This window comes from Mauremys mutica, chromosome 3 (assembly GCF_020497125.1).
Source record: "Mauremys mutica isolate MM-2020 ecotype Southern chromosome 3, ASM2049712v1, whole genome shotgun sequence".
Classification (NCBI taxonomy): domain Eukaryota; kingdom Metazoa; phylum Chordata; order Testudines; family Geoemydidae; genus Mauremys; species Mauremys mutica.
The window spans coordinates 184,298,959-184,311,807 of NC_059074.1; the positions used below are offsets into that span (position 1 = coordinate 184,298,959).

The window sequence follows — 12,849 nt, forward strand, 5'->3', positions numbered from 1 at the left end:
TCCATCTTTTAGCCATGGCAGCATTTTTTGGTCCTCGTTTGACAAAACTAATTTTCCATTTTGACCATTTTTTTTGGTATTAATAGAAGATGAAATTCAATAATTTATTTAAATGAACTTTTTTTATAGTGTTAAGAGATGCCAAACTAAACTGATACAATCTGATTTTCTATGGCGTATACTGGACACTTGTACTTTTGCATCAACAACAAATTTTTCCATGCTTAAAAGGCCTTCAATCCCAGACTATACAATCAAAATTATACAATGATCTCTGTAGGGACTTACGCAAATCCCTGCATAAATACAGGCAGAACCAACAAACACTGATGAATTTGATCTCTCCAACACCTTGCCTTCCTCCTGCCTATATATTTAAGGATCAATCACAATTAGAAATCTAGTTCTTGTTTATTCCATTTTTCAAAAACAGCTATGGAGAAATGAGAAGAATGATCCAGTCCAGTGGTTAAGGTACCAGCCCAGGCCTCTGGTTCGATTCCCTGCTCCGCTACAGACTTGTGATCTTGGGCAAGTCACAATCTCTCTGCCTCCGTTTCCCTATCTGTAAAATTGGGGTTACGGCACTTCCCTACCTCACAGAGGTGGTGTAAGAATAAATACCTAAAGGACTGTGAGACGATCAAATCCTATGATGGGGGCTATACAAATACATAAGACAGACAGAACTGGTAGACTTATGACACTGAAAAGATAGAACAAGCTTAAAATGTATTAACTGAGGGAAAAGGGCATCGCTGAGTCATCAGACTGGACCTACTTTCAATGGCTACAATTACATTATTTGGTCTGAAGCCACTCAGAGAAACATAACCGTGCTTAGCACATACAGCTACTGCTTAGCAGTTGCACAGAAATGGTGATGGAGGAGTAAATATCTGAACCAGTTCCCTTCCCCCACAGCCCCAACTGTCCAGAGGGCTGAGCAGGGACAAAATTGAGACTCCCTGCTTGGATTTCATTTTAGCAGTCCAGCTGCAAAGTGGGATCTTCCCACACATGGAGGCTGCTTGAAGTTGTGCAATCCAGTTGCAGTTTAAGACTATAAAACTCAGTCAAACCAAACACCACACTGGATCTTAGTGAATCAGCAACTTTAGACAAAGTCACACATCAATTAATAATAGCTATGACAAGTTTAGTCCCATTTCCTAGAAGCCTCTGCAAAATTAACATTAAGTGGACACCCTCTTAAAAATCTAGTCAATTTCAAAACATTGAAATAGAAGTAGTTTCAGGAACACCACCTGCTCAATAGTTCCCTTGCCAATTTTGATTTTCACTACATTTTAAGACTTTTTCTTCCTTGTTGCTGTCTGAATCACACATAGCAAGAGAAATGTGAAATGTGAAACAAAAACTAAAGTAAGACTACTTTTTAGAATCACAAAAACAGAGCTGAAAGGGACCTCAAAGTTATGTCACACAGCTTAGAGGTGTGATTTCCAGCACAAGTAGACAGGGTCACGCTAGCTCAGGTTGAGCTAGTGTGCTAAAGATAGTGTGGATGTTGCAACACTGATGGCAGCCTGGGCTAGCCACCACATTTCAAACCCACCTCACCCCTCTCCCCTGGCAGCTAGCAGCACTGATGATGGCACGAGTAACATCCAACACTGCTACTGTTAGCATACTAGCTCAAGCTGAGCTATCACAGGTCTGTCTTACTAAGACTGGAAATTACACTTCTCTGCTGCATTGTAAATAATCCTGCCTCAGCATGGCAGGGTATAAGTATACTTGGACCCTCCTTGACATCTGTTTATCTAACCTGTTCTTAAAAGCCTCCAGTGTCAGGGATCCCACAACCTCCCTAGGTAACCCATTTCCTTTATTCTTTCACTTACGTTGCAGTTAACTGGAAACTGTTGATGCTGTCGCTTTAACAATCTAATGATGCATGTCTATTTCTTGTGCTGAGTCTGTAGCTACTATATTGGCTCTGATTAGAAGTATAAGCCAAAATTTGCAAAAAAAAAATTGCACGTTTGTAAGTTAGCTTCTGAAATTCATGTTTAAGTACCTGATTTTAAACACTCCCTTTTTTAAATCTTGGCCCTAGTTTGTGGTCAGATGTACTTTTGTCTGCACTCTACCACACAAACACTGAACATTAAACTCAATTTTCTTCTCGCCAAGTTTTCAATTACTGAAAATTCAGAGCTTAATCAAAACCACTAGAACATGTTATAAGTAACTATCCCTTACAAGATGCACATTGTAGTGGAATTTTGATTTACCTCTGACTGCCAATTTGTATTTACTATTAATGCCACCTGATGTAATTTATTAGTGCAGTCCACTTGTAGCACATTTCAACAGCTAAAATAGCCAGGAATAATTATAGGCTAGATCAGTGGTTCTCAAACTTCTTTTTCTGCAGACCACTTAATGATCTTTCCAAATGTTAGGTATCAGAGGGGTAGCCGTGTTAGTCTGGATCTGGATCTGTAAAAGCAACAAAGAATCCTGTGGCACCTTATAGACTAACAGACGTTTTGCAGCATGAGCTTTCGTGGGTGAATACCCACTTCTTCAGATGCAATGTTGTTTGTACCATTAGCTAGCTATTGTAAAGTGCTTTGGATAAAAGCGCTATATAAAAAAAAAAAAACCTAATAAACTTTTGTTGTTCTACAAATAAAAGCACACAAAAAAATTTTTAATATCAGTAGTCTGACCTTCCTAATGCAATGGATGTGCCCTCTCTCCCCTGCCGCAGCAGCCCCCAAGCTGGGGCAGGGAAGAGGGGGGGGTTTCTCCCCAGCAGCCACAGCCCTGGAGCTGGGGAAAGTCACCTCTTTCTCTGGTTGCTGCAGTCCTGTACATCCCAAATTTCCCCCAAGGCTACGACCTCACCTTAAATGTGCCTATTCTCCAGGGTCCAGGCACCTAATTAATGCAGGTGTGGGTCCACTAATCAGGTGAGTGGCCCTTCATTTTCTCCTATGCAGCCGCCCAGGCACGCACCTTAGAGGGAATTATCAGTGGGCCACCTGAATGGAGCTCGCGGACCACAGTCTGAGAACCTCTGGGCTAGATCCCTTTTCAGGGATCTAGCCCATGGTCCAAGACTGTAGATCTCTTCAACTAAAAGATCTTAGATCCCACTAATTTCTCCAACATAACCACCTTCACACTTCAAAAATATAACAAATTTATCATGGCCAGATGAAATGCTATATAAGAGCTATCATTCGCAGAAAGCTTCAAAGGTGGGTAAATATTACCCTCATTTTACAGATAGGGATATGGAAGCACAGACTGGGTAAGTGAGACTACAAGTTACACAGGAAGTCAATGGCAGAACAGAAAACAAACCCAAGTCTTAAGACTTCCAGTCTAGTGCCCTATCCACCGCAACCTGCTCTCAAGACAGCCAGCCTTAGCAGTGTGGTGTAGTGGATAGAGCACACGAGTAGGGCTCAGGAGTCCCTGGATTCTAGTCCTTGCTCAGTCACTAGCCTACTGAGTGAGTTTGAGGGAGGAAGAGAGAGGAAGTAACTTGCCCAGTTTCCCCATCTGTAAAATATGCATAATGATAATGACCTCCTTTGTAAAGTACTGAAATCAACTGGTGAAAGATTCCATATGAAACTAGATATTATTAAATATGGGAAGGCCTGCACGAAAACCTTTTTGCTGTCTCCTCACCACAACCATCCACCATAACCCCAGCATTTTTATTCATAGGGCTGGGAAAGTTGAGTTCTTTTAAAAAATAAAAAAAAAATAAAAAAAAAAGCACCACACACAAACCACATCCCTAACTCATTTTATATAAATGAGTGAGTCTCCACCTATCTCCAATAGAAGGGGGCTAGATCCCCCAAATTCCTGCTAAAGTGGAGCCCAGCTGATTGTTCCTGTTTTTTCAAGTTTATTTTTGTGAAGAACACACCTAGGAGGCTTTATGTTTGGTGTTTTTCTTGAAGAAAAATGAAAGTGTGACTGAATGTAAAAGAAAAATCTTTGAAATCTGTTAAGGAAACCAAAGTGAACATGGGATGAGATGTAAAGTATTTTCATGGATTACAAACTGGCCAGGAGACATGAGTATGAACAAACACCCAATTTTCCACGACAAGTTTGTCAGTGAGGGTGCCCCACATTTCTACAATTAAGACCAATGTTTCATATGGATAGTTTGTTCCATAACTGCTCACTCACTATGCTGTTTCTTGTACATTACTCTGAAGAGTAAGCTGAGACACTGGTCTGATACAATATGACAATTCATCTCTTTCCTATGCTTCTACATTCTTCAACAGTAACAATATGCAGGAATCTATTTCTGGATTACAACAAAAGGGGTTATTGAGAAAGGAAACGATAAGATGGCAACATAACAAATGTGGGCTCTTTTTTCCAGTTCTAACACCGCCTCTGCAATGACATCACAGAAAACAGAAGAAAAAAAAAAAGTTACCTCCATCTCTTCCTCATCTTCAGTATCTGAAGGTTCATTGCACACTGCAAGCTCAAGCCGCTTAGTTTTATCTTTGCGCATAGCATCATCTGCCATTTCCATTGCTCTTTTAATTTCAGGCTTTGAACTATAAAACATACCTCCCCTCTGCGTTTCCCTAACCGCTGAGCCTACAAAACATGCAAATAATATGTCAGAACCTGAAGCAAAGTCTAGCCTGAGGCCAGTCATCGCTGTAGATACTCACTCTCCGCATTATCTCTAGTATTATCCAGCATTTTTGAATCACAAATCCAATGTGAGACTGATTTTATTATTCCATCTGACTGATTTTAAACATGTAAACTTATTTGTTCAGCATGAAGAAGTGGGGGCAAGAGAATTAGTTTGTATATCTGTCCAGTAAAATGTGTACCCAGTGCAAGAACTCTGGATGAGTCTCACATTTCTACAACTGATTAGTCTTGGTCTGAACATTTATCCAATTATAAGAAAACTATTTTCTGGATTTAGCATTTGCAATTAAATTCTATATCTGACAGTACCCATCATGGTTGAAAAAAAAAAAAAAAAAAGACAACATTTTACACTGGCAGCATGAGAGCTCAAATTGAGACCATGATCTGGGAACGGGACCTACTCAAATAGAACCTTATGCCCTTTCTGTGGATCACTTTAAAGAACTTGGGTTGAAGTTAGTAATCCAGCTTTTACCCACTGGCTTTTCAATTAGAACAGTGGTTCCCAAACTGTGGGGCACACACCCCTAGAGAGGCATAGAGGAACATCCGGGGGAGCACTCAAAAAAACAAAACAATGTAAAACTTTAGAGCCTACAAGTCCACTCAGTCTGACTTCTCATTCAGCCAACCGCTAAGACAAACAAGTTTGTTTACATTTATGAGAGCTAATGCTGCCCACCTGTTATTTACAACGTCACCAGAAAGTGAGAACAGGCATTCTCATGGGACTTTTGTAGCCAGCATTGCAAGGTATCTACATGCCAGATATGCTAAACATTCGTATGCCCCTTCATGCTTCGGCCACCATTCCAGATGACATGCTTCCCATGCAGATGACACTCATTAAAAAAATAATACATTAATTAAGTTTATGACTGAACTCCTTGGGGGAGAATTGTATGTCTCCGGCTCTATTTTACCCGCATTCTCCCATATATATTTCATGTTATAGTAGTCTCGGATGATGACTCAGCACATGTTCATTTTAAGAACACTTTCTCTGCAGATATTTGACAAAAACGCAAAGAAGGTACCACTGTAAGATTTCTAAAGATGCTACAGCTGTCGACCCAAGGTTTAAGAATCTGAAGGGCCTTCCAAAATCAGAGAGATGAGGTGTGGAGCATGCTTTCAAAAGTCTGAAAAGAGAAATACTCCCATGCAGAAACTACAGAACCCAAACCACTAAAAAAGAAAATCAACCTTCTGCTGGTGGCATCTGACTACGATGATGAAAGTGACCATGCGTCGGTCCGCACTGCTCTGAATTATCAAGCAGAACCTGTCATCAGCATGGATGCACGTCCTCTGGAATGGTGGTTTAAGCATGAAGGAACATATGAATCTTTAGCACATCTGGCATGTAAATATCTTGCAACGTCGGCTACAACAGTGCCATGAGAACACTTGTTCTCACTTTCAGGTGACATTGTAAATAAGTGGGCAGCATTATCTCCTGAATATATAAACAAACTTGTTTGTCTGAGCAATTGGCTGAACAAGAAGTAGGACTGATTGGACTTGCAGGCTCTAAAATTTTTACTTTATTTTTGAATGCAGTTTTTTGGGTACATAGTTCTACTGAGCACCGTACACTTTGTATTCTGTGTTGTAATTGAAATCAATAAATTTGAAAATGTAGACAACATCCAAAAATATTTAAATTAATGGTATTCTATTATTAATGCTGCAATTAATCGCAATTAATTTTTTAATCGCTGGACAGTCCTAAATATAATATACAAACACTTTATCAAGAATCAGCAAATCTATATCTTGTCACAATAAACCTTATGACAGCAGTGATTTACTCTAACCTATTTTGACTATGTAATTTTGGTATCAGTATAAAACCAACAGTCCTTGGTACAAGTCCTTTATCAGTTTGCCAGTCAAGGTTAATATGCAAGTTACAGATTATGGGAATTGGTTGTGCTAAATCAGTGAAACAATTCAGAACTTGGACAGTTGCTTAGTTATTCAAAGCAGGAACTTATCTGTACCTGAGAGGTAAATTTATCAGTAGTTACGCCTTTCCATTCATGCACACTCAACTACATTGCACCTCCCTGAAGTTTATACACCCATAATAAAAAAAATGAAAATTGCCCAATTATTTAACATATAATTGTTGGCGTGAAATGCATCTACATCTTCTGTATGTAATTTTTTTACTATATCTTCCCCAAAGAAAATAAATTCAAGAGTCAAATACAGAGTTAGAAAATATTAGCATTTTTCAATTTACATGCATATGGGAGTAAAATAAGGTAAGTCATTAACAGCTTTTAAAATAAAATTATAAAAAAAATTATAAACAAGTTAATCATGCAATTAAACAATAGAATACCATGTTTTCTACATTTTCAAATATACTGACTTCAATTACAACACAATACGAAGTGTACAGTGCTCACTTTATTTTTTATTACAAATATTTGCACTGTAAAAAATAGTATTTTTCAATTCACCTAATACAAGTATTGTTGTGCAATCTCTTTATCATGAAAGTTGAACTTACAAATGTAGAACTATATACAAAAAATAACTAATTTGGTTTTATTTTTCAATGCAACTTTAGAGCCTACAAACTCCACTCAGTTATATTTCTTGTTCTGTAAAATGTAAACAAACTTGTTTGAGCGATTGGCTATAGATAATGCTGCCTGCTTCTTGTTCACAGTGTCACCTGAAAGTGAGAACAGGTGTTCTCATGGCACTGTTGTAGCCAGTGTTGCAATATATGTACATGCCAGATGTGGGTAAAACAGAGCAGGGGACATTGAACTCTTTGTGGGAGATTTGTGTCACAATTTAATTAACACTTTTTAAATGAGTGTCATCAGCATGGAAGCATGTCCCCTGGAATGGTGGCCGAAGCATGAAGGGGCATACAAATGTTTAGCATATCTGGCATGTAGATACCTTGTAGGGTGACCAGATCTCCCGATTTTATAGGGAGAGTCCCGATATTCAGGGTTTTTTTCTTATATAGGCGCCTATTACCACCCACCCCCATCCCAATTTTTCATGCTTTCTATCTGGTCACTCTAATACCTTGCAATGCTAGCTACAAAAGTGCCATGCAAATGCCTGTTCTCACTTTCTGGTGACATTGTAAAAATGCTGCCCACTGCTGCTGCTGCTGCTGCTGCATCTCCTGTAAATGTAAACAAACTTGTTTGTCTTAGCAATTGGCCGCACAAGAAGTAGGACTGAGTGGACTTGTAGGCGCTGAAGTTTTACATGGTTTTGGTTTTGAGTGCAGTTATGTAACAAAAACACTGCATTTGTAAGTTGCACTTTCACAACAAAGAGATTGCACTACAGTGCAGGAAATCCTCAGACTTACAACACAATTGGTTCCTGAAAATTGCGTCATAAGTCGAAACATTGTAATAGGAACTGCAATCCACTCCACTGCGGGACACAATGTCAAAGTGAAAACCAGTGGTAAGAAGTCAAATCAGGATGTCAATTCAGAACCGTCGTAAGTGCTGTTCATCCTAAATCGAACATTGTAAAGTCGAGGACTGCCTGTACTTGTATGAGGTGCATTGAAAAGTACTATTTTTTTTTTATTATTTTTACAGTGCAAATATTTGTAATAAAAATATACACTGATTGATTACAGCACAGAATACAGTACACATGAAAATGTAGACAAAAATCCAAAATATTTAATAAATTAAATAGAATACCAATTTTTAAACAGTTCGATTAAACCTGTGATTAATCAAGATTAATTTTTGAGTTAACTGTAATTAATCGACAGCCTTAGTTATATTCATTCTTTGAAACAATATAAACACTATAATTTAATCTGTTCTGTAATTTCTATTACCACCATAAAACTTTAATACAATGTATGAATTTAGAAGAAATCTAAGCTGTACTTAGCTAAACTAGCCAAAATCTTTAAGGATCACCAGAACTGATATGGTTAACTTAAATTATGTAATCAATGTATGTCTAAGCCTACATCCAGTCTATTGTTCTCAGACAAATAGCAATCCTTGAGACCTCCCAAGGTCCCCCAGCAAAATCAGGAAAGACCAGGCTTGACATTCCTGACATTTCTAGGGTAATAAAAACCAAACAGAAAATCTTTACAATATATATATATATTGTATATCCAGAATAAGCAAAAAAAAAAAAAGGACAAACCCATTTTTTTTGTTTAAAACCCTTTAAAGCAAAGAGTTTCTGTTCAATGGGAAACAGAATTTTCCCCACACAGGAACGTCAGCAGAAGTGTTTATTCCTTTAGACCAAACTGCCTCTCTCCAGATCCCTTTTCAAATATTTAAGTTACACCTCTTACCTTTATATGGCTTTAAGTATTTAATGCTAACCCAGCCCCTTGTTGGGCTGTCATCAAAAAATTGTACATGTACACGAGAGGATTTTCCTTTCGCTCTGACTAGTGTTCCTTCAGTTGGGTGGTTGTATACAAGACATGGCCACCAGGGGTACCCTTCCATCTTGGCCCAAACCAAATCACCAGGTGAATAATCACAGGAGACACTGCAAACACAAAGAAACAGAACTTGATTAACAGGTAAAAAGCCCCCAGTCTTTAAGTCAGTCCCTTCATAAAAGTTATAGCACTACTTCTAAGTCAAACTATTTATCAGAAGCTACTAGAGAGACTGGGTTGGTCTCAGCAGGTCTTGGTTGCTCTTGGGTTAACAGTTATATTCTACATGCAAACACTTTTACTGAACACCACCTGGTTCTTACACTCCCAAATCTCTCTAAAAATCCAGTAGATTATCTATGGGGTGTAAAAATACAGGACATAATTTAGCTAACAGGGAAAAATCTTCAGAAACAGATTTTCAAGAGCAATTAGCAGACGCAATTAAGAACAGATTTTTAACAGAACTCAGTTCTCACTAAGATACCTAAGGGAAGTGACTAGAACTTTCAAAAAACCTCAGCAGCTAACAGAAATAGGACTGTTGGATGCTGAGGACTTGGGAAAAAAAATTGGAAAATAACAGCCTGGTTTTCAAATCAGCAAAAGCTGGAATCCAGTGATTTAGCATAGATTTTATAGCACATATTAAGTCATCAGTCAAACAAGCAACAATATTCAAGATTAACTAAATACTAATTGATTCACCATCGTTTCTTTATCCTAGAAGAAAAATTGTTTCTTCACAAATGGCTATTCACTGTTTCTTTGAACATGATTTTCACAAAGGGCTGAAAGAAATTATTTCAAAGCCGTTTTAAGTCCTTCCCCCAAAAGACAGTTTTATTCCATCTACAATAGCAGTTTATTTCCAGTACTGTATAATTACTAGCAACAAGCCAGTTTCAGTGAAAATGGACTTTCTGTATTAAAAAAAGACACACACTTTATCTGAAAGTGGTGAGATTACATAAAAGGTTTGTGTACCCCACTGTAAATTTGTACATTACAGTAACTCCTTGCTTAACATTGTAGTTATGTTCCTGAAAAAATGCAACTTTAAGCAAAACAATGTTAAGCGAATCCAATTTCTTCATAAGAATTAGTGTAAATGGTGGGGGTTAGGTTCCAGGGAAATTTTTTTCACCAGACAAAAAACTATATATTATATAGATATACACACAGTATACATTTTAAAACAAACAATTTAATACTGTTCACAACTATGATGATTGTGAAGGTTGGTTGAGGTGGTGAAGTTAGAGGGTGGAAGAGGGAGGGATATTTCACAGGGAATGCCTTGCTGCTAAATGATGAACTCTCTGAGCCCTCAAGGGTTAACACAGGGCTGCTCTTCCTGCAAGCAGCAGACTTAGCATGTTCCCTAATTGATCAGCAAGGTAACAACGTTAACCGGAACGACTTTAAGTGAGGAGTTGCTAGCATTTAGAGGACAGAATTAGAATCTAGAGAATTATCTTTAACATTTTAATAATTATACATAAAAAATTGTTTAAAACACTAAGATCGCAACGTTAAGCACTCAAACGTTAGGAAATGCCAGTATTACGGTTGCAATTTCAAATCAGCCCCTTGTATGCATGTATTATGATACAGTAATTAAAATGATCACATTTTATTTCGACAGCACCCTTGTCTCATTCAGCATACAGGATGGATGGTGCTCACTGAATAGGAGACCAGATAGCAACTGTGAAAAAACAGGACGGGGGTGGGGGGTAATGGGGTAATAGAAAAAGTCCCCCAAAACAGGACTGTCCCTTTAAAAACAGGACACCTGGTCACCCTAAATAAGCAGCTATTCAGTATTTTGTTTTCTCCTTATTCAGTGTGTGTATAGGACAGGTCTACACTACAAACTTACCTTGGTGAAATTACGTTGCTTGGCGCTGTGAAAAATCCACCTAGCCCCCAGTGTAGGCAGTGCTATGTTAACAGGAGAGCTTCTCCTGCCAACATGACTATTGTCTCTCAAGGAGATGGATTAACTACAGCTGACAGAAACTCTCCTGTCCATGTAATAGGGTCTTCACTAAAGTGCTGCAGCACTGTAGTGTATGTAGATCAGAGGTTCTCAATCTTTTTCTTTCGGCCCCCCCACCCACACACACACACACACACACACCATGCTATAAGAACTCCACGGCCCACCTGTGCCACAATAACTGGTTTTCTGCATATAAAAGCCAGGGCCGGCGTTAAGGGGTAGCAAGCAGGGCAACTGCCAGGGGCCCCCACAAAGCTACATTGCTCAGGCTTCAGGGCTCGGTGAGTCAAATGCTGTTCCTGCTTGAAGGCCACTCTGAAACCTGCTTAAGGCACCTAGGGGACCCCAGACCCCTGTTTGAGAACCACTGGTGTAGATAAGCCCTTAGTTACTGAACACTATTCAAACCCTGCTCTGAACACCATATTATTAACTTTTTCATGGGTTTTTCTATGGCTAGGGTGACCAGATGTCCCATTTTTAAAGGGACAGTCCCGTTTTGGGGGACTTTTTCTTATATAGGCGCCTATTAGGCCCCACCCCCAGCCCGTTTTTTCACAGTTGCTTTCTGGTCATGCTATCTATGGCGCTTATCACTACGGTATTCATCTTCACAATCTCGCTGTGAGATGAGGGGGTGTTTACAGATGGAGGGGAGGGGAAGCCACAGAATGTGAATGTGTATAAGACTTTAGAGCCGGCAAGTACCCCCGGGAGCCTGCCCCACCCCAGCACTCGGGAGAGGCCACAGGACGGGCTTCATCTGGTGGGAGTGCTGAGAGAAAGCACAGAAACCGAGCCCCTTTCGCGCCATCCTCCCAGCGCCAACCGGTCCAGCGCCCCCGGCAGGGGCGGCTCTACAAATTTGGCCGCCCCAAGCAGTCATGCCCTGGAGGCGCCCCCGAGCCGCGGACCTCCCGCGGTCATGACTGCAGAGGGTCCGCTGGCCCAGCCTGCCACCCCCCCGGGAAAGGGCCGCCCCAGGCGGGTGCTTGCCCCGCTGGGCTCTGGAGCCGGCCCTGGCCCCCGGCCCCTCGCATCCCTGCCTGCCACTGTCCCCGGCACCTCGTGCCCCCAACCACCAACAGGCCTCGGCAGCCACACACACCCGCCTGCCCGGTTACCTGGGGGCCAGGGCGGCCTTGGTTCGCCCCTTCCTCGCCCCCTGGGCCTCGACTCCGCCGGATCGTCCCGTCTCCTCCGCGCCGCCACCGGGAGCCAGGGCTGCCTCATCCCCGGCTGCCTCGCTGGAGGCCCAGCCGCTCCGCCTCGCTGCGGCCGGAGGAGAAGGGGCCTGGGTCGGACCGACGCCTGGCGCCCGGGCCTTGGGGAAGAAGCGGAGCAGGGTGCTTTGCCGAGACATGGCTGCGGCGGGAATCAACGACCTACCGCCCAATCCGGGCAGAGCGCGAAACCCACCACCGTCGGCCCCGCCTCTGCTGGGGGTGGAGTGACCCGGAGGGGCTGGGCCGCAGGCAGCGCCTGCCCAGAGCTGTTACTACCCCCCATGCAGCGCCGGCCTAGGCCCGCCCCTAACATTTAAACTGGTATTATTATACGCCACTTTAATAACCTGGCTAATTCTTCACTGCGTAGCCCCCCCCCGTTGTACAGCCTTATACCGGCTGCACTGTGGCATCCTGACTTGCACCCTATCAACACGCACCAGCTTCAATGCAATGCGGCGCCCTGCACCCTTCACATACCACCCACTTCCCTGTAGCTCTAT

At 41.2% G+C, this 12,849-nt stretch overlaps 1 protein-coding gene across 1 annotated transcript in view; it reads right to left on the reverse strand.

Moving 5' to 3' along the window:
- MSH6 (mutS homolog 6) overlaps window positions 1–12,558 on the reverse strand; it is a 29,603-nt gene extending 17,045 nt beyond the window's left edge. Inside the window, exons 1-3 of the mRNA XM_045011762.1 lie at window positions 12,245–12,558; window positions 9,017–9,219; window positions 4,451–4,620 (exon numbers count right to left, since the gene is read on the reverse strand). Coding sequence (XP_044867697.1) covers window positions 4,451–4,620; window positions 9,017–9,219; window positions 12,245–12,483 — 612 coding nt within the window. The 5' untranslated portion in view covers window positions 12,484–12,558. The remainder of the gene's footprint in view (window positions 1–4,450; window positions 4,621–9,016; window positions 9,220–12,244) is intronic.
- Window positions 12,559–12,849: the final 291 nt, after the last annotated feature.